The sequence below is a fragment of the Physeter macrocephalus genome, chromosome 16 (genome assembly GCF_002837175.3).
Source record: "Physeter macrocephalus isolate SW-GA chromosome 16, ASM283717v5, whole genome shotgun sequence".
In the NCBI taxonomy this organism is placed as follows: Eukaryota; Metazoa; Chordata; class Mammalia; order Artiodactyla; family Physeteridae; genus Physeter; species Physeter macrocephalus.
The window spans coordinates 74,693,885-74,716,960 of record NC_041229.1 but is presented as its reverse complement, the minus strand read 5'-3'; the positions used below and the strand labels follow the sequence as shown (position 1 = coordinate 74,716,960).

General features: G+C 41.2%; 1 protein-coding gene across 1 annotated transcript in view; it reads right to left on the bottom strand.

The window, feature by feature from the left end:
* Positions 1-23,076, bottom strand: part of NELL1 (neural EGFL like 1) — a 939,503-nt gene that overhangs the window by 684,865 nt on the left and 231,562 nt on the right. The window contains exons 6-10 of the mRNA XM_024118844.1: positions 20,201-20,273; positions 19,466-19,548; positions 10,958-11,092; positions 9,927-10,029; positions 1,515-1,588 (exon numbers count right to left, since the gene is read on the bottom strand). Of these exons, the coding sequence (XP_023974612.1) occupies positions 1,515-1,588; positions 9,927-10,029; positions 10,958-11,092; positions 19,466-19,548; positions 20,201-20,273 (468 nt within the window). The remainder of the gene's footprint in view (positions 1-1,514; positions 1,589-9,926; positions 10,030-10,957; positions 11,093-19,465; positions 19,549-20,200; positions 20,274-23,076) is intronic.

Here is a 23,076-nt window from a genome sequence, read left to right as displayed (position 1 = left end):
CATACCCGCCAGACTGTCCAGACCCATGGAATCTCTGCCATTCCCAGGGGCAGCCAAGAAAGAGCGAATGGGAAACACAATGGGGAGGCTCAAAGGAGTTAACTCCTGCTGTAGATTCTGGCCAATGAGAGACGGGAGACAGGAAAGAACCTTCCCTCCCCCGAAGCTCTCCAAAAAGAACCAGATCCGAGTTCCCTGAGAGCTTCAACGTGTCTCTAAATGCCTCATTCTCCTCAACCTTTCAAATACACTCCTTTCTTTTCTCCAGGGATGTGACGAAAAGCAAATGAAATGCCATAGGAAACAGCACTCGGAGAGATGGTCTATTCTGAGACACCGTAGTTCCATCCAGCCTCCCTGGAGATGCCCCTCAAAACCAGGCCTGCTTCGCTGTGGGGCAGTGGCAGCTCTGGAAGCACCTCCTTGAATTTGCTCTCCTTCTCTTCCTTCTTTCCCTGTGTCTCTCACTCTTGCGTTCTAGGACAGCACCTCAACCAAGTAAGTGCTTGGCTAGCTCCCACGCTTCATCCAGCACTTTGTTCAAATATGACCTCCTCCGAGAGGTTTTCCCAGACCACCCATCCCCACCTCAAAGCCCTCTACCCCTTCAACCTGCTCTGTATTTTTCGTAGAATTTGGCATCATAGTTGACCCTTGAACAATGCAAGGGTTAGGGGCGCCGACCCTCCACACAGTCTAAAATCGGCACATAATGTATAGTCAACCCTCTGTACCCGTGGTTCCTCCGTATCCACGGTTCTACATCCAGGGATTCAACCAAGTGCGGATAGTGTAGCACCGCAGTATTTACTACTGGAAAAAATCCGTGCGTAAGTGGACCCACACGGTTCAAACATGGGTTGTTCAAGGCTCAGCTGCATCTTGTATATTTATTTGTTTATATCTTACTGCCTGTCTCCCCACCAGACTGCAAATTCTATAAAGACAAGGACTTTGTTTTGTTCACTGTTGTACACCCAGAATCTAGTACCATGCTTGTAAGTAGCAGTTGCTCAATGCATGTTTGTTGAATGATTTTTTTTTAATTGAAGTACAGTCTTAAATGAGATCTATGGTTCTACACATCTTATTTTGAGAAATACACAGGAGGGGGCAGGCAGGAGACAGAGGCATCGTCTAACATTGTATCAGGCTCTTAGGAATAGAGGTGGCACCATCCACAACTAACATCACAGACTAATTGCCCCAACACCAAATCAAAACCTTTTCCCAGGGCCACCGGACAACCTCCCTGACTCATGGTGGCTGCTAGCTCCCTTCCCCCTTCTCACTTCCTTCCCTAACAGTCTTTCCCAAGGCTACCTGATCCACGGCTGACCACAGGCTAACCACACAATGACACTGCCTGGGAACTCCACAGCCAGGACTCAAGCCCACCAGAGAGTCCTTCCCCTCAGTGATCCACTCAGGACAATATGCTCCATTCCAGAATCCTACCTAAAGCCCACATCTCCTTCCCTACAAGGAATGGGGATCATAAGACTGAAACTTACTCTGCATTCCCGACAGCTCTTGGTTAAAATCCGCTGGCCTTCTGCAAGGACTTTTCCTCCATAGATACATTTTGCTGTAATAAAACAGAGAAACAGTTCAGACAGTCATGCTATGCAACAAAATGACCTCAGAGGCACCATCCAACTCCAACAGATTCCACAGAATATAAATGCTCTGATTCTAAGCAATGCAAAGCTCTTTGCATGTCTGAAGTAAGACATGGAAATAGTATGGGGATAACTGTTGAGTCCCCTTTCGGACTGTCATCTCTATTATGTTTGCCAGGAGTCCTTCACACCAAGCACATACAACTATTTCAATGCTGCGGTTGCTGAAGGAACTAGAGAACGAATTGATGTGGTCAATGTTAAAACAAGGAAGAAGAGGTTGTCATCACCATGGAGTGTAATAGCATAGCTTTGATTCAGCTACTCCAGCCATAAAACAAATGACTGGGTGAGAGCAGACTTGCATATATACTCCACTCATCAGGACCTCAGTCACATGCAGAAAGACACCATTTTTCCCCCTTGTGATCATAGGAAGCACATGTCTTTAACTTATCTGTTCCCAAGAAGCTCAGAGACAACTAAGAAATACAAGTGAGTAAAATGCTGTATCAAAATGTACTAGACAGACTGCCTTTGGAAAGGTAAGCTGAACAGGCTAACAGGGAGGGCAGGGACGAGAGACAGGCCTTGGAAAAAGGTTAACAGAGAAGCATAAATGCTGACCCACTTTTAAGCAAGGGCAGAATATGTTAATTTGATATGACCCTAATGTATCTCTGCCAGATTCTCCAGCCACGTCCACAGGAACAGGAAAGCAAAGGCCTGATCACACCCCTCTCCTGCACAAATGAGGATCCTTTCAGCCCTAGTCCTCGGGAGAAGCAGAAGTGAAGACACACACTCTAAGAGATCTCCACCACTAACTCACCCTCTTACAGAAAGCACCTCATCTCTCAGAACGTCCATTTCTATATCTGCTAGAAACAGGTGAATTCAATCTGGTAGTCTCTTAGTTCTACAATCTTCGGACTCATGGAATGTTCGGGTATGTAGGGACCTCAGCAAACGACTCATCCAACTCCCTCTTGTTGACCACAGGAAGAGGAAAGCCCAGAGACACCGGTTTACTAAATATCATGATCCCACAGTGGCTACTATGGTCTGCAACCCAGATCCCCCTCCACGGCCAAAGGTCACATTCCTGAAACTGCCAGACAGGTGATGACCAACAGCTCTCAGCTGAAGAGTGATCCAGGACTTGCCCTTGTCCAAAGTCAAGGCCCCTTCCCAGCACAGCCCACATCCAATGAGTGGTTGATGAAGATGTTGCAAACTCCTGGCCCCTTGCCCCAACTCGGGATAACTCCAAGGGTCATTCCAGCTCCACAACTCCTTGGAGAAATGACTGAGGTATTTGTTGTAACTGCACTGCAGTTCAACCTCTCCTGCCCAACTCGGCTTCCTTCACTATCTCATTCCCACCCCAGAACGGATCCTGAGCTTCCTAATAAAGTACAAGCAAATCTCCATTTCAGAGGCTGTTTCTTCTCAGAACCTGCCCTGCAACAAACAACACATACCTAACTCAGATCTGTGCCTCTCTAGTATCTGCATTCAGTGAATGGCACCAGTATCCACCCCTAGCCTCCACACCCACCACCCATACCCCACTGCCTAGGGCCCTTCTAACCCCTTCCTCTTACTCAGCCCCGTGTCCGATCGGTACCCAAATCCCTGCAAAGCTCCCTCCTTAAGTTTCTCAAGTCAACGCACTTTCCTCCATTCCCACCACCTGCCCCCAGGTACTACCTTCACTCAGGCTATCCCTCCTCTTTAGTCTACCAGGAAACTTCCTAACTTGCCTCCTATGTTCTGGTCTAATCTTACCCAGTCCTTCCCCATACAACAGTCGAATATATTTTAAGTGCAAATAGGACGCTCTGCTTTAAAATCATTATGAGTCACTCATGCCCTCAGAATATAGTTCAAATTCCTGAAGTCAGCACGCAAGGCCGTCCCTGTGCATTCACTCTCCCTCCCAAACTCCCAAACATTCACACCTCCACTTAAGACTCCAGCCACGCTCTGCTTCTGGGATTTGCATATACTGTCCTGCTTCTCCAGAACACTCAGACTCATCTACCTGCTCCTGGTAACCTTCCGTCCTACATACCCATCAATTTCAACTTAGGCCTGACTTCCCCCCAAGAAGTTGACCTCTAACACTGGAGAACTGTCCTCACTCTGTGCTTCTGTGGTACTCTGGACCTCGCCCTAACAGAGAAAATATCACATTTTACCTCTGTTGCCCCAATGAGAGTAGGAACTATGTCTATTCATAACTTCATCTCTAGCCCCAGGCTCAGTGCCTCTCTGGGCTTACTGTTAGTAACAATTTTAGAATTAATGAGCCTCCTTGGTAGCAAAAACCAGAGAAATTTGCTGATTCCCAGATGAGAGTTCTTTCTGCTATTCAATGCTATTCCACACATTAAAAGCAGATACCAAGGTTTTCAGAGCAAAACCATCAACAGCAAGGTAGAGAACCAATAAAATTATCTAGATAACCCCCTTCCTCACTTCATTTAAAAAAATTATCCCTGATCATCTTTTATGCCTCAGTTTTCCAGATAAATCAGTTGACTCTGACTCATTGGTCCTAATGATCACGTGGATTCCCCAATTTGCTTGCATGGGGAGACCATACCTCCAGGGGCCTGAAATTCATGCCTAATAAACTCCCACACTCCCAAACACAGCTGCTGCCAACTTGGCAAGATGGCTTGCTCCAGAGTGACAGTTCTGCTAAATACACGGCTGTCAAATCTGCCATCTGCTCCTTGGCCCAGGGTGGGAAGCAAAGAAATAGACTTTCCTTCCTTATTTTTGCACCTTGCCACCCCCTTGATGTTAGGATCACACTTGCTACCCTGTCTGAAGACATTTGCCCGATTCCTCTCATCCTCTGATAGACACTCATCCCAGAACTTCGATCTGGAGACAGGAGTGTCTTACTGTTTACATTCACACCACACACGGGGACACATCCATCCCTCAAATCTACCAATCTGGTATAAAAATTAAATGTCCGCTGAACTTCATGTCTTCACATGGCAGGGTGCCTTAGGGGCTGCAAATGACATCAACATGATGCTGTGTACCTCAGCCATTCACAGCCTTGGCACTGATGCAGGATATGCATGGATGATTACAATATCAAGTATCTTCAAAGTTATCTCAGGACAGCTTTCAGCATCACCACCAGAGGTCACAAGAATCTCCCCTGCTTTCTCATGCTCACCCCACTTCTCTGACGACGCCCTTCCTTCCCGGCCCCACCGTATGCCTAACACCAGTCCTCATTATCTAACCTCTTGATCTACAGCCAAAAGGCTTATTTTTGATATCTGGGAAATTCAAGCAGAAGGTAAGTCAGGCTCTGATGCCTGTGGCTGGGGCATTTGGGATGCCATTCCAACAGCTTTTAGTATAAGTAGAAATGTAAATGGATACCTGAAGCCCTTCACATCACACTGGGGACATGCAAATGAGACCATTTCACAGTGTCCTACGATGAAATTGAAACTCGGCACCAACACACGCTTCTCCACGATGTCAGAAACAAAGGTACCGGGGATTTACAGAAACAGTTATGCAGTTGTATCTTTTTGCACCCACAGACACCTGGCCCTTCACCTCCGAGCCTGATTTCTCTAGCGCAATGGATGGACACTTTTGCCATTTGGGTGCACACTAAATAAACCACCTTTAGGCACCACTTGGCACCCCTGTCAGAGGTGGATGTGAGGTTGCTCTGTCTTTATTTAGGGATTTGCACCCTGCACACACTCCAGCCATCCCTTGGCACTCAGCAGCTGAGAACATCAAAATCAACACTCTGTGTTACACTTTAAAGGAGAGTGGCAGAGCAGAAAAGCTAAACACCCAAGGAGCCATCCTCCCTCGGTGAGCTCATTCACAGACCTAGCTTCAGATAGCACCTCTCTGAGCATGACACCCACATCAAACTGGTTGTCCCTCAGCCATCTCCAGCTCTCCTATGCCAAACAGAATGTATTGCTCCTGAAACCATTTCGTCTACCTGCCTTATTTCTGTTAATCACACTATGAGTCTCCCACAGGCTCTTGTCCGAAACCTGGCAACTTCTCCCTTACAGATGCTCTGTACCTGATTCATCTGTCTCACGTTAAAAAAAAAAAAAAATGCTTACGGAGTACCTACCCTGCCCCAGGTCTTTTGGCCATCACTCAGCTTCATCCCTTCCTTTCCATGTCCCCAGTCTGTGCCTACGTGCCTGCGGCCTCATCACCTCCACCTGCAAATGGGCCTGAATCCCACACCCAGCTCCCTGCCTCCAGCTCTCCCCATGCAGGGGCTTTTGTCAACGCATTTCTCTGATTAGGCCACAACCCTACTTCAAAAGCTTGCTTCTGAGCCCCCCAAGCAAACGCTGTGTTTACTTCATGAATCTGCATGTGCAATTCCCTTTGGCAGGTGTGTTCTTACCTACCTTGTCTACATGGCAAACTCCTATTCATTTGTCAGCACCCTACTCAGCTATTCCTTCCCCTACAAAGTCTTCCTAACACACACACACCCAAGTTTCTGATGGAATTAATCACTCCCTTCTCTGTGCTACCCCTGAATCTTACATAGCGTGCATACTACACAATACTCTGTTGTAATGAGATGGTGCATACATCTCCCTGGACAGCAGTGGGTAGAGGAGACAGGTTAAAAGGCTTAATTCTGGAGCCAGACTACCTGGATTTTATTTTGGCTCCACCAAGGCTGAGAGCCCTTGGACAAGTTAGTTCTCCTCTCTGTGCTTTACCTCCTCATCTATAAAATGGGGATCATAGTGGAGCCTATGACTCTAGATTGTTGGAAGAATTAAATGAATTAATACACATAAAAAGCTTAACACAGTGTCTGACATAGACTGAATGATCCACATGTGCCCGTTGCTGTAACCAGAAGAAAGTACAGAGTTGGGAGAGGAATTTCAGTAAGGATGACTGAATGAATTCAGTGGAATACAATCATCATCATCCATCCCCAACCCGCCTTTGCAGCTTATTTCTACTTCTCACCTACAGAAATCGTCTGTTATCACCTAACAGACTATCTCCCTTTCCTGCTGCAACTTCTTTTCCTTTGCAAATGCTGTTTTGCATAGCTCAAGATTCCCTCTCCATCCTTTTCCTTCTCTCCCATCTCTGATGGTTCCCAAATCTATCTACCAAAAGAATACTAATTCTAGGACACCACTGTCCAGAGATTCTGATTTAGCAGGTCAGAGAGGGGCCCTGGGACACTCTAGTTTAAGAAGTTCACCAGGTGTTTCTAATGTGTAGCTAGGTATGTTGAATTCCTTAAACAGAGCAGACACCCAAGAAATGTTGGAGGAATGAGACTCCTGCACTACTTTCTGGACTTCCATGCCCATAGCTAAGGAATCTAGAAGGCTCTCCTGAGTCTTCCCTGATGCCTCCCAAAAAGACAGAGGAAAAGCCTAGTATCAGGAATTATGAAAACTGCCTTACTCTTGGAGATGGCCTGATTTATTGGGTTTTTTGATCAAAACAAAGTACTTTTCTCAGACAATGAATTGAGACTTAAACACTTAGACCAAGTTATTTCCTATTACCACATGGATGCCCTCATCTGTAAATGCTACAGCTCCTTGAAGCCATGACAAGTGGATGAACACTTAGTAAACGAGCACACAAAACAATCTGCTTTTATGTATAGGCTCTTGAATCAAATCAATACTTTTTCTCAGAAACCCTAGGACGCTGCCCCACCCAAACCCAGAGAGTAGCTTAGGAAATTTTATCTGAAAGGGACAACCAAAGGAAATATTTTCCATCCTTTACCTGATGTGAAAATATTTGAAAACTTCTATATCTTTTCAAATTAGAGGGGTTTTTTTCTGCTTTTTTTTTTAAAGAACATCTTTATTGGAGTATAATTGCTTTACATTGTTGTGTTAGTTGCTGCTGTATAACAAAATGAATCAGCTTTACGTATACATATATCCCCATATCTCCTCCCTCTTGTGTCTCCCTCCCACCCTCCCTATCCCACCCTTCTAGTCTTTTCCATATCTATGACCAGGAGTGGAATTGCTGGGTCATATGATAATTGAGCAGTGTTCGTAAGCATTTATTTGTATTACCATTTTATTAAACTATAAACATCTCAAACTACCAATCAGAGCTGCTGAGAAAATTCATTCTACCTAGCTAAATTGCTATCAATTCCAAACAAAGGCAAAAAGCACACTGATGGTTTAGCTAGCTCATGTATCAGCATCTTGGTAAAATCGGGTAACTTGCTGAAATGTTTTTTAAAACTTAATATTCTCCAGTAAATTAGAATAAATAAAAATGACTATCGCACACATTTGTAGCGAGAGGATAATTGGATGATATATATCAAGGACCTTGCAAATGTCAGTCTCTTGGCCCAATAATTCTACTTTGGAGAATTCTATCTTAAGAAAATGTAAAATACAAAAATGTGTCCTCACAAAACATGTTATTGAAGAGTAATTTATAATAGTGAAAAGTGGGAAAACCACCTAGTTATCCAACAATTGGGGAATAATTAAATAAGTTACACAACAGCCAAAGAGTGGAACACTATGAAGCTCATTAAAATGAGGTTTATACAGAGTTTTTTAAAGGATGGTAATACACTTAAGTGATAATGGTAAGTCAACAAAGTAGGTTAAAATTATCTGCATAATAAGACCTCAATTGTCCACAAAATATAAGTTTTAAAAAATGAAATCCACTACAACTTCAAGAGTGTTTGTTTCCAAGTGGTGGCATTATGGGTGATTTTTCCATCTTTACCTTTACCCTTATGTGTTTTCAAATGTTACATCGCTTTTACAAGTAGACTATAAAAAGCTTAACACAAAAAACAGCTGAAGGACTCACCTACTCCCATGTCCAAACAACAACTGCCAAGAGACAGCATTCACAGATCTATCCACAGAGCTCAAAATAATAGATTAAAAGTACCTCATATTGTTTAAACAAATTCCTAAGTTTCTCAACTTCTTCCTCTATTATATAGAATACATCAAGATAGAAAAAAATAATCTATACCTACTAAAAACTATCCTTCCATCATGGAATCAAACTATAATCTCAACATCTGGGCCCCTGATCTATCTGTATTGCCAGACATGACTTCCAAAAGCACTTAGAATAGAAATAAGAAAGTTTCTTTTAGATCAACTCTGAGTAAGCCCTCCAGAGTAATGGGTGTACCGTGCCAACCATAAATAGAAGACATTTTCCAAAGTTCCTTTTGAAAGAGTATAAAAAAAGATTGGGCTGGTACAAACAGACCAGCTATCTCCACTTCCACTGTCATATTAGGTGACATGCTATTCTTGACAAAAAACTAGACCACTGTGTTTTGAAGACCTAGTGATGATGGTGGTTTTTTTGGTAGAGAAATGGTCTTGAAAATTATCCATCGGATGGCACATTTCTAACCTAAACTCTCCTTTTTCAAAGAAGAGCATATGGTTTGATAAAAAGACTATGGGCTTTGTAGTCAGACAGAATTCATTTTATATCTCACCTCTGTCACTCACCAGCCTTGCAAACTTGGTAAATTATCTTCCCCAAGCTTCCTATAAAACAGGGATAAAAACAATCCCCACCTAAAAGATTGCAGTGAGGTTTCAATAAGGTAATAGAATGAAATGACCTAAAACAGTAACTGGCACATACCAATCATTCTAAATGACAGTTTTTACTCTTCCTGGTTGTCTCAGTGTTCATTTCACCATTTCCTTTGAAAGAGTGTCCTTTGTAATACAGAGGGAAAAGGATTTTTAAATCATTATATAATTTGGACCAGCCAACCCTGAAGGAAATTGTTCCAATGTTTTAACTGAATTTCAATCCAGAAATTCCTAACAAAGGCTCTTTAATAACAGGAAACCTGGCCAAGACCTCAGACAGCCGAAACACAGAATGTGGCCCTTGATCAATCAAAATGAGGGGACCAAAGCACATAAAGCCTTGGAGTCCTGACTACAGAGCAACTCCACACACTACCAGTTGTTTGACCACGGACAAGTGACTTAATCCTTGTGAACACCAGTCCCTCTACATAAGAATGTAAAGAATAATAATTAAGGTTGATGTGAGGATTAAAAAAAAATAGCCTACTTAAAGTGTCTGCACGTCACAAGTGATTAAAATATAGCCGCTCTTATCATACATGTATTATTATATCAACTGCTAGGACTTCCTTTCATCAACGTTAATCAATTGGGGCCTGAAAAATAGGGGAATAAATCAATCCCGAAGCACAGAGGGCCACCCTGACCCTCAGTTAGTACTCACGTCGGCAGACCTTACAGCACTGGCCTGCAATGTGCACGGGGAGGGCGTCTGGAGAGCAGTTGAGGGGGGGACAGGACATCCTTCGACATTCCACAGCGCCACTCTGAGGAAGGAACGACAGGGAAAGGAATCTCAGCAGAAGTGACCTCAGCAGCAGAAAGCTCACATCTCATCCCAGAAGCCTCACCAGGGAAACAGAAGCAGTGTGAGAAACTCCCAGTCCACTCCAGGACCGCAAATAAAGAATTTTCTCCAGCCCAAATGAACCCATGTCACCTCAGTTACTTTTCTGATATACATCACTGGCTTTATTCCACCTGCCCATGTGGACTAAGTAGATTAGGCAGAAAACAGAAAAGCCTATTTTTACAAGAACATAAATAACACCTTTTACAGACACTGTCAACCATTGTTGAAGCGCTAACAATCATTTTTTATTTTTGCAGACGAACAATGACATTCTTCAGAGAGTTATCAAATAATTTCAACTGAACAGGGTTTCCATATTAATTTGGGGGGGGCGGGGCTCTTGTAATTCTCTGAAACAGATCAAATAGTACATACAAATAATGCAAATAATGGATAACCTGAAAGAAAGTCAGGGGGTCCTGCAATTCGCTAAAACAGAAAATGGATACCTTGTAAAATACAATGAAAACACCTAGAAACTGATTAAACCACATTTTTAAAATGTATTACAGCAGAGAAAAGTTGTGAATGAACCATTAGGTGGTTTGAAAACCAAAGGAGTCCCTTCCTCCCTCTGATACTCTAATCTCTGAACAGTAAGCTTCTTAATCATGTTAGATCATATTAGAGTGTGTTGGAAATTAAAATCTGCTTTCTCTTGATAAGTATTTGTATTTGTAATGACACTTTTCCAGCTTCCCTTCACAACTGCTCCAATTACTAAATAGGCACTTAGTAAAAAGGCAGTACTTCTTAGAGTTAGCATTATAAAGAAACAGGTTACACAATAATTAGTACAACTGCCCTCTTAAAACTGCCCATTTATGTACAAAGAGGCTTACTTTGCATGTGCAGTTCCTGCAGTGATCACCATCAACCCAGGAGTCTTGGTCTCTATAGAGCAGTCCACTCACTTGACAGGTCTTCTCACAATGACAGTTTTCCAATTGACTAAGTCTTGTCTCTGCATAGTTCAGCTGCAAACAAGAGTTACTACGTGTAATTTCTGTCATTCAATTGCATTGCCCTAACAAAGCTAATCGCAACAAGAAAAAGTAAATCCAAGCAGGAGGAGAAAAAAAATGCTCAAAGCAGTTCAATGATTCTTAGCCAGATCTGTTTTTTGAAGATTTTTTTTTAAATTTCATACAATGTAGAAGCATTCTAAATTGAAGACATATTGGCTCCCATGGTCTAATGAGCACCAAATGAGACATTAAACTGTATCTCAGGGACCTCATGGGTGTTCATCAACACGTGTGCTTTCAGCTCAAACCCACACAGAAACACTTGTAATGAATGTGTTCTCAAGGACCCGTTACAATGTTTACAGGAGATCTAATCAGCAACTCTGAAGCACTTACATTTATCTCCCGCCATCCCGTCCCTCTTCTTCACACACTAACTAGAGTGTCATGGTTTACAAACTGGGAAGTCACTGCTTCCTCTTTTATGAAAAATTCTGGGAAGTCATAGGCAGATCTTATTTCTCCCCAGCTCAAGATCCTCCAAATAGAATGCCCCAGAATCCACTTTGGTGTTCAGACAAGTTCAAGAGAGGAAACCAAACCCCCAGGTGAGATGAGGACTTTGTAAAAAAGAAAAAAAAAAAAAAAAAAAAAAAGAAAGAAAACCTTTTTCCTTTTTTTAGGTCACCCAACTGCTACCATAAAACATGGAATCTTAGAAACTCCAATTTGAAAGAGTTTATAAAGTTTAAATGACATGACAAGTAACCCCTTCAAGTGGTCATCCAGCCTCTGTTTGCACATGTAACTGTGATGGGACACTCATTACCTTCCAAGGAAAGCTACTTTTCTTGGTTAGCTCTGGATATTTGAAACGTCTTTCTTAGCTTGAGCTGTGAAATTTCTCTTCCTTTTTCCTATTAGACCTAGTTTTGCCTTGTGGCCCATCCTGAGCAAGTCTAACCGCTCTACAAACATTTGAGGTTATCCTGTCCTCATGCCTGCTCCTGACCACAGCGAGCCCCACCAGGTCCCCCTAATAGCTCCTCGTGATATGGTTCCAACCCTCCCTCTTGACCACTTTCCATGTAGGTGACTCCATGTTGCCTTCAAAACTATGGTACAAAAAACTTGAAATGTGGTGTGATCTCTCTGTCATCACATCCATACCAAGGAGTAACTCAGCCTGGTAGCAATAGCACCCTTCTTCCTTTCTCCTTCCATAGAGAAGGTCATGATAGAAGAACAAATACCACTTTCTAAAAATTCATCATATAGTTTCTTTTCCTTCTCAATCATACTTATATATCCCCATCTTGAGTATTTTCCCCGTACAGGAGATCGAATCAATTTTTGATCCCAACTAAGACTATTTCAAGGCAATATTTTAGTTATAATGGTTGAACCTGCCTAATGATGACTTCTACCATCTTTCTACATTTTCTATGGTTCCAGTCCATACATGATCCTCTCAATTACTCATAACAGTGCTACTCTTTGGAAATGGAATCCACATGTAATTCAGCCTTGGTTTTTGTCATTTATTCCATCTCTTGCTCTAAAATTTGGAATTTCTCAAGAAAATTTGTTCCCCGTCTGCCTGTCATGGGTAGTACCAAGAGGAAGGGAAAAGAACAAAGAGAATCCTAAACAAACCACATGCACTATAATCAACCCTGAAAAAAGTGAGTCGACCGTGCCTGAAAATTAGCTTCCTATGACTCTACTATACGTGATCTTCCAAAAATTCATGTTACATTTAAATCTCCAGCTTAATCATAGAGCATCCAGAATCGATGGTAATTACGTTCTCTGGGAATTCTTTAGGAAATGCAGATAACATATACTTCCAAGAGTTTGGTGACACCAAGTACCAAAACCATGTATTGGTAAGAGATAATAAAAAGGAAGTGATAACTCATCACATATTATCTTTACTTCATTTCTATAGCCTCAGTAGTTCCCACATAAGGTAGTGATAGACATATGACCGTGGAATGAACAAGAAAGAGTTGAACTAGAAGGGAATCTTTCCTAAAAGTGGCTCAGAATGAGGAATCTGTTTGTGAGAGGAAAGTGCCTGTCTTACTCTGAAAGTCTGGAAGAACCCTAGTGTCTGTATCACTCCAAGAAGGGGACTTCTTAAGAACTAGTCCAAAAGGCTATTCTGTATCTATCCAAGTTTCCTGAAAATCCAGGAGCTTGCCTAAAGGCAATATTGTCAATTTCCTGTACTGCCCAACAAAGCTGAGCTATGCTCACCTACCAAACTCAATTCCAAGGAAAAGCCTCAATTTTAATACAATGGAAGCTATTCTCAAGGCCGATTTTACTTCCCTTCTGAGTACTGTTTTTTAATTTTTAATATATTTAGCCTGTTCTGACAACAGTGAAAAACCCTAATCTCTGTGATGATAAGAATGCATCAGACAGACACCAAGACAAAGGAATATTAAGGCAAAAAGCTAATTTTTCAAAGGCACTTAATATGTAATCTTGCCTTCCTTTTCCCCTGCTACATCCTGCAGCAACAATAAAGGAGAAAAACAACTCTGAATTTAAAAATGAATTACATTTTCTGTCACTGGCATTAGCGTGCTGAATTTATACAAATTCATTTTCAAAAGCTATTTCTACACTACCTGCCATTTTCTCTAAGAATGCCTGCAGATTCAAAATAGATATGGTATCAAATCTGCATCTCTTTTCTGTTTTACCTTCGTTTGCGCATTTATCTAAGCAACCATGGACCGAATCATTTATTCTTAACTCTACACATTCAAAGACAGACAGCAGAGGCCTTTTTCACAGTAAGAGGTCAATGAATGAATCTAAGTACATTAGTCATGCAGTAGATTTCTTTTTTTCCTTTGAAATATTATTTGGCATTTGCTATATGAAATGGAAAAAAGAAATCTATTGGGTTAAACCTTTAAGCTTAATTGAAAAATCACTATTGAGCTCCTCGAAACAATGAAAGTCTCAAAATTAAATATGTTACAAGCTGAACTGCCACTCCAAGTGCTGCTTGATTTACATAAATAGATTTGTCAAAGATTTAAATAGAAGTAATCAAGAAATTCCCCATCTTCAGCATCTCTTCTTCCTGAGCTTGAAGGAAGAATGTGATTACCCCACAGGTGGGATGCAAGAGCAGGAAACAGCCTGATCCTATCGCTGTGTACCTGGCTCAGCAGGTTTGTGGTTCCCACAGTGTAGAGACTACCTGGGAGAATTTCCAGAATAAGCCAGGGGATTGGTGGTCTATTGTGGATCACTTAAGGGAAGTGTCAGGGGACCACTTCCCTGCACCTTCTCCCCCTTGAAAAAGTATGGTTTTGCCACAATGTTGGGATTCTTCAAGATGGCTCTTCTGTACCCTGACCTCTGTCACCTGAAGCTGCATGCAAGCTGCTTCCTTGATCTTTCCTATATCAAGCAAGAGCACAGTCATTTTCAATCACCCTGTACTTTGAAAGGAGAAAAGGAACAGCAAGCCCTCCTAGGCACAACCCTGAGCTGATCTGGTGTCTGTGTCTGTTTGGGTTGATGTGACTTTGGCTACCAACTCCTGTCCAGCTTGTGCGCTGGGCTCGCTCTCCGGTAGGATTCCATGGCTTCCACTGTGACCCAAGTGTGAGGACTTTCTGCTGCTTTCCAAAACCTCCTGGCTCTAGACCAGGGCTCTGACAGCAACTTTCATGCAATCTTTATAAAACGAAGAATAATTGTCAGCATTTTACATACATGGAAACTTCAGCTAGAAATGAGACCAGTGACTCATTCCAGGCTGCAAACGTCCAAGGAAGTGATAAAAATGAGATTCAACATCAGATGAATCTTACTCCAAAGCCCATTTCTATCTCCACCATGATCTACATGACTAATGCCTATTTTAATCACAGCTGCTGGGCAACTCAAACCAAACCTCCAAACCCATCAGCTAAATCTTGCCATGATAGGCTTATTTAACTAAAGGCAAAGCCCCAATCCAGGTCGATTTGGTGCCATAGAATTCCCTTGGCACCCAGGAACCCTACTTGAGTTCCAGTTTGTCTTATCGCTCCAGACTCCATCTCCTTCACTCTGCCAAGAGATGTATTACACTCTGCTTCCACCAAGATGGCAGACTAGGTACCCTAAAAGACTACACCAATTGAACCAACTAAAATGCTGGATAATATACACAAATCCTAACTTTTAAAAATCATCACAAGAGCTGATAGAAAAGGAATAAAGCCACAGTGGCCAAAACAAACTGACAGCCAGGGATCCAGGGAGGTGAGTGAGCACCAAAGCCAACCTCCATGACGTTAGCCAAAACATGGAGCCCTCAAGCTCCCACCTTGCACAGGGGGCCAGGGAGAGGGAATAGAGAACAGGGTCTGCCTAAGATGGGATGTCTTAAAGGAAACTCCTACATCAAGGTACGGCCCCAAAGGGCTGTACCCTCAGCTTAAGAGTGAACAAAAAGGAAACAAGGCTTGCACCAGGCACAGAAGGAAGACCTTCCTACTCAGACCATGGCACTGGCTAGAGGCAAATAACTTCCTTCAAAAGTCTTAACGAATTCTTTGCTGAGAATTCACCTGGCTGATCCTAGGTTAGCAGTCTGATTCTGAGCAGTGCCTATGATCTGAAAACCCGTAAGAAGATAATGCAATAGCAGTGACCCCTGTGTGGTCCTGGCAGGAGGACACATAATGTAAACCCAGGACTCAGAAAATTCCCACATCTATCTAAGGAAAACAAGTGGCTGTAACCAGATGGGTGAGTTAAGAGGGCTTGTCCTTGCCCTGACATTCCTCCTTCAAAAGCTGCCACAAGCTCTATGCTCACGTTTCACTCCCAACAGGTACCCCCTAAACACACACTTCTCTTTTCCTCTCGTCTAATGTGCTCATTCTTCTCACTGGTATATCGCCATCCTCCTACTGGTAGCATCCACTCCCCCTCTCCATCAATCATTCCTTCTTTATATCTTTTGGTTCTCTTTCTAATTTTCTCTCCTCCAACCATAAGCTTCCTTGGTTATGATCCAACTTACAGAATCTAAGTTTGACCCTTGGCTTTGCCATCCACTTTTCTTGGGAAAAACTACATAACTTTCTTGGGACTCAGTCTTCTCATCTGGACAGTGGGCTAATAAACCTAGCTCAGAGGATTGCTGGAAGGATTATAGAGAGAGTGAATATGAAAAGTTTAAGCATTGTAACTAACACATAGTAAATGCTCAATAAATATTACCTAATATGAATATCTTTCCAGTTTATTCCAGATCAGGGGTTGACAAACTAAGATCCATGGACCAAAACTGGCCCAGCACTTATTTTTGTATGGCCTGTGAGCTAAGAATAACTTTTACATTTTTCAAGACTTATATTTTATTTTTTTATCGAAGTGTAGTTGATGTACAATACATTATATAAGATACCTGTGTACAATATAGTGATTCACAATTTTTAAAGCTTATACTCCATTTATAGTTATTATAAAATATTGGCTAGATTCCCTGTGTTGTACAATAAATCTTGGTAGCTTATTATATAATAGTTTGTACCTCTTAATCTACCACTCCTATATCACTCCTCCCCCACTTCCCTCTCCCCACTAGTAACCACTATTTTGTTCTCTACATCTGTGAGTCTGCTGCTTTTTTGAAATATTCACTAGTGTGTTGTATTTTTTAGATTTTTTTAGTTTCCGCATATAAGTGATATACAGCATTTGTTTTTCCTTGTCTGATTTATTTCACTTAGGATAAGGCCCTCCAAGTCCATTGATGTTGCTGTGAATGGCACAATTTCATTCTTTTTATGGCCGAGTAGTATTCTAGTGTGTGTGTGTGTGTGTGTGTGTGTGTGTGTGTGTGTGTGTGTGTACCACATCTTCTTTATCCATTCATCTGTTGATGGACACTGAGGTTGCTCCCATAGCTTGGCAATTGTATATAATGCTGCTATGAACACTGGGGTGCATGTATCTTTTTGAATTAGCATTTTTGTTTTCTTTGGATATATACCCAGGAATGGAATTGCTGGGTCACATGGTAGTTCTAGTTTAGTTTTTTTGAGAAACCGCCATACTATTTTCCACAGTGGCTGTACCAATTTACATTCCCACCAACAGTGCACAAAGGTTCCCTTTTCTCCTCGCCAGCATCTGTTGCTTGTGTTCTTTTTGATGATAGCCATTCTGACAGGTGTGAGGTGATGTATCATTGTGGTTCTGATTTGCAATTCCCTGAAGATTAGCAATGTTGAGCGTCCTTTCATGTTACTTTTCTTTTATAAATTTATTTATTTTATTTTATTATTATCATTATTATTTTTTTGGCTGCATTGGGTCTTCACTGAGGTGAGGTGTGCGGGTTTCTCATTCGGTGGCTTTTCTTGTTGTGGAGCATGGGCTCTAGGCGCGCGGGCTTCAGTAGTTGTGGTGCACAGGCTTCAGTAGTTGTGGTGCACGGGCTTAGTTGCTCCACAGCATGTGGGATCTTCCCTGACCAGGGCTCAAACCCGTGTCCCCTGCATTGGCAGGTGGATTCTTAACCACTTAGCCACCAGGGAAGCCCACTTTCATGTTATATTGATCGATTATATTGAAGTGAAATAAGTATATACATCATGTTCTCAATTTTGCTTCTTGATCTATAAAGACTAAAATTTACTAGCTGGCCCCTTACAAGAAAAGTTTGCCAACTCTTCTTCTAGATTATCACAGATTCCAAATTTTGCAGTGAAGATGGAAGTACTCAGTTTTCTAATTATAATTCTGTTCACAGTTTGAAAGAAATAGACTTATAAATCTTCCAAAGTGCTGGGGGTGTTTGGAAGGTGGATTAAACCATTTTCGGCTCATAATTAAATATCTTCTGCCTCACAAATGGCCATTTTATATAATAATGTTTTGTGGACAGAGCTCAATGTGGCTGCTAGATAATAATGTACAACTAAAAAGAGAAAAATGACATTCCTGCAACGGGAAAGAATGAGAAAGAAAAAGGGCACTCTCATCGCCAGGAGATGGAGAACCACAGTCACCTGAGGCTGACTGGCATGTTTCTTGTTCCAAAAATTTGGTAGCGAGCTAAAATATAATTAACAGTATTGAGATCAAGCTGCTTCAGACAATATGACATAAAAGCTTCTATATGCCACAAGCTGCGAAGGCAAATTATTGCCTACGTTTCACATTTCCACTGTACTCTGAAGTGAAAAGAATCTCTCGAATCTCAGTTTTAGTTTCTCTCTTTACAAAAGTGCTCTCTCTCCTTTGCAGACAGAAGGGGACTTGGCCAAAGACCTAGTTTGAAGCAGAAACATTATCTTCAGCAGCATAGTCTTTGAGTCCAAAATACAGCCCTACATCCCAAACACTGACCTACCCACCGATTTTTTTCCACGTGCTACGGCTGATGGCAGGAGCAGTCACAGCCGCAGGTAGAATAGGATTAAGGTATCATTTTCACTGTTATTAAAATTCTCCCTTTTGCAGAGCATAATGTCTCTTAGGGCCAACCAAATTCTTTCCTTGCCCTAGGCTGGAACTCATGTCCACAACTGATCGGTATCGTAACAACAGCATCGGCCACGTTTTCTATTTATTCAGCACCTTTCCTCACAAGGCTCAGGGCTTTTCATGATCAATCTAAACTTTATGAGTATATATTATCAAAGCCCCTAATTGTTTACATTCCCGGCTCTGCCACTCAATATGAACGTCTCTGGGGTAGAAATCACATCCTCTTCATCACTGCCTCCTATGTGCCTAACACAGTGCCTGGCAAATAGCAGATCCTCAAAAGATGCTTGTGAAGTGAATGATGGGGAGGAGGGAAAGATGCAGAATTATAAAACTGAAAGTGTTGAAAGGCAAACTTTGCCTCCTTCACTATTTAACTCAGGACCAGTTTTGAAATGCATCATATATTAGAAAGGTGATATAATGCCTTCCTGTGACAATAATCTGTTCCTAACAATAGCTATTTTGCCCTTTCCGATTACTGGCAATGATTCTTGCATCCAAAATGCATTAGCTTATAAGCAGCAGTGACTCTGACCATATATCATCTCTCAGTGTTACTGGTTTAATAGCCAATGGGCAAATTCCTTTTCCACTCCCAGGGAATATACAGTGATACATATTGCCTTTCTTCCAAACATTTTTCAAGTAAGTATTGTGATACAGCCTAATAGTATCAAAGGCTTAAATGGTTATGTTTACTATAGGTTGTCCTATTTCAAGAAAGAATAAACCATTTTTATAGTAACATATCACAGATGCCAACACTAAAAATGTTTCCATTATAGCATATCATTCTAAATTCCAGATAGGACGGAAAAAGAAATGAAACATCACAAGTGAAATTTAGATACCTACTTTTGCAGTCATCTTGGCCAAAAGCTCTTGTAAATCCATTATTCCTTGCACCAGGCTTAAGAAGTCACTGCAAGTTGGGCAAGCTCAATAAAGAAAATATAAAATAAATGTTGCTATTGTGCTAACAGAAAAATATATATATATTTTAAACAGTAGTTGTTTAGCTATATAAAAGTGTTTTCGCTTTTCTGGTTAAGTGTGACTTCAAAATTGGAGTGAATTCACAGAGGATTTCAGATCTAGATATTTTCCTTTTATTAATAAGCAAAAAGAAAGAAACAAGGACTAACTGAAAAGGACAGTATGTTTTTACCTTGAAAACATTTTTAAATTTAAACTAAACTCTCATTTTTATTGGGACTAAAGAATTGTGAATTATTACAGAAGCAGCAAAAGTATACTCATATATATCCAAGTCAAGAAGTTTAAAAAATAGTTTATATATGTATATTTATATAATTATATGAAACATAACTTTCTATATTAACCTACAGACCCAAAACTGCTCATATAATCTCTTACCTTCAAATGTTAATTCTACGAATAATACATAAGCTTTTTAAAAATCCAAAGACACAGAAGTATTTTAGTATACATAAAATCTCTCACTAACCCCATCACCTCATAAGTCAACAATGTAAATGGTTTGTTTGTATCCTTCTTGAAGTGCTTCTCTGATATTATCAACAAGCTATATAATATTAATAATTCAGAAATGCTTTAATTGCTACTTACTGCGATTCAGGTTCGGACACTGTGTTATGTATCCATTCGGCATAAAGATGATTTTCCCATCTTGGATAATCCCCTTGATAACAGAAGAGAGAGGTGGCAATCAGTATTACAGTTACCAGTTCAAATGGCCCCTGTCACATGCTCTCTGCAGGGAAGTTGTTTTTTTTTTGGTTTTTTTTAGCAAGACTGATAACCGTATTCAGGTGAGTTGGCCTTAGTCCACAATGACCTACTCCAAACCATCCTCTTCTAAAAAATCTCGAAATGTCCATTCATCTTGAGAAAGCTACAATTACTTACCACTGATTTATGCTAATGATATCATAGAACTAAGGATCCATCAGTCAATGTTCTTAAACTGTCCAACTATAAAGACATTGATGCAATAAAAATTCTCCTCAATGCCCTAGTCATCTTGGAACATTAAATATTGCTGATTTACAGGATTTTTTAAGTGGGAAAAAGCGACAATAGGAAATATTAGACTAAAATGCTCTATTGATTCATTTAGTCTAGGAAATAAAATTAGACATGGGGAAAACTCCTTAAGAACCTTGCTCTCAGCTAATTGAGTAACATGAGTCTTTGCTGGTGAGTCTTAAGACTTGCTCAACATCTCACTGTGGATAAAAGGTGGTCTTTTAATTCTGCAATTTAGTCTGGAAGAACAGCCCTAATTTAAGAAAGTCATTGGGGCTGCCATCTCTCAATGAAAATATTGACTTGGCTTTTGGATTTTTCATGTTGAATTTCAAGATTCTGTTTTTAGGGTATTTTTTTCCTGATTTGATGGAAGAGATATTATAGAACAGATGGAACATGTAGAAGCTGGTTCAGAATATTGAGCTTAATCTATAAATAAAATATAGGCTTATGATAGTGTGGTGAGTCTTTCAGAGGGAGCAACATTTAACATTTATGTGCTCATCTTCTAAACAGCAGAAGGTAGTCAGAAAATGCTGTTTCTGCTTATTATTCCAAGATAAAATATTAATTAGAAATATTAACAGAAATAACAGGGTCACAAGGCCTCTTCCTCCGAATTAGATACTTTGATTAACCTCTTCCTCTTTGAGGATGATGCAGTGTCCGTGATTACGAGAAGAGACAGCCTCACCATGGGAAGGAGGTGCCTGCCATAGCGCCTCAAAATGAATTTGTCATCTCTTGCCAGGGAATTACAGGGAGAAATTAATGGAGCACAGTCTAAGTCAATCAGCTTCTTCCTGGCACAAAGTTGCTCAGTTTTTCAAAGCAAATTAACTCCTTTGAGAGGCCAGGGTGCCTTTCAAGCACATGTGAGGAATTTGAGAAAAGCATGGGATTGGCAGTCAGGGGTCCAAGGTTTAAGGTCTGGATCTATTTGTAGCTAACTGGGTGGACTTAGTAAGTCAACCACCCTCTCTGAGCTTCAGTTGCTTCATCTGGAAAAAGAAGTGCTGTATGCAAAAGCTACAGAACCTTCTAGCACTCAAGTGCTGGGTCAATGAAACAGGCGTCCAAACTGAAAGTGTCACAATTTAGATCACAATTTTGCTAACTTACAAGATAAAAGAAAAAATCAGTCCAGAGCAGACAGAGCGATAGATTTCTATCAAAGAACAGCCCATCAGAGAGAACTAAATACACATCAGAAAATATCTGTCTAATGAGGCTGAATATGGATGAAGTTATAGTGACAAACTATTCAGGTTTGCGTGGGATTTAGAGATTTCAGGGCTAAAACTGAGAGATTCCCAGGCAAACCAGGACAGTTGGTCACCCTCCCTGATGCCAAAGTGGCAGAAGCACACATACCAGGAAAGGATCAGGTCTATCTATTACCTGCTGGTTAGAAGAGACTAAATCATTCTTATTTTTATCAGCCATGGAAAGGGCCCTCAGAAACCTGGAGTATATCTGTCATGGTATTATCTTTGCCAAAACAAATAAAAAGTCCATTTGAAAAGGATTTTCCATTCACTTATCCTGTAGCAACATATATTATACATAGCAGTATTCCTTTCGTTTTCTTAATGACTGATTTTGTCACTTTATAAATTACTAATTGCCTCTCCCACACCTTTCTTCCACCTGCCTCCCTCCTCTGTCTTTCCACTTTTAATCTCCAGCACACACGTGTGTGTTACACAGATTATTAAGTGAAGATCAATGATGTTGACTTGAACAAAAACGGAAATAAGAACTGACAGCTTCTCAATCCCTATCAACACAAAAACTCAAGGCACTTGATATTTTTTCTGAAAAAGAGGTCATGAGGGTCAGCCCACATACTGGCATAAAAACATGTTCTTGCCAAATGAATCAAGATGGGAATGCTAATTTATTTGAATCATGTAATTCCATGCTGGATTAAATGAAGGGTGGCAATGTACTGTACAAATACCAACTGTAACCCAAAGAAGTGTGAGTGTATGTATGTGAACCTATAAATACATACCTGTGTATATATATCCCAGCACCTCCCCATGACAAGAATCAAAAGGTCTTGCACCGAATTGTCATATGAACTAGAGTCATCCCTCAGCAGCAGGAAGGTAGTGGTTCTGGGACCCTCCCTTCCCCCTCCACCACCCACCCACCACAGATACCAAAATCTGCGGATGCTCAAGTCTTTTATATAAAATGGCATAGTACGGTAGGTCCTCTGCATACACAGGTTCAGCATTCATGGAGTCAACCAACTGTAGACTGAAATTGGTTGATTCTGCGGATGTGGAACCTGCAGATAGAGGGCCAACTCTATTTGGTGCCCGGACATTTGTCAATAAAAGAAGCATTTGCGGGCTTCCCTGGTGGCGCAGTGGTTGAGAGTCTGCCTGCCAATGCAGGGGACACGGGTTCGTGCCCCGGTCCGGGAAGATCCCACATGCCGC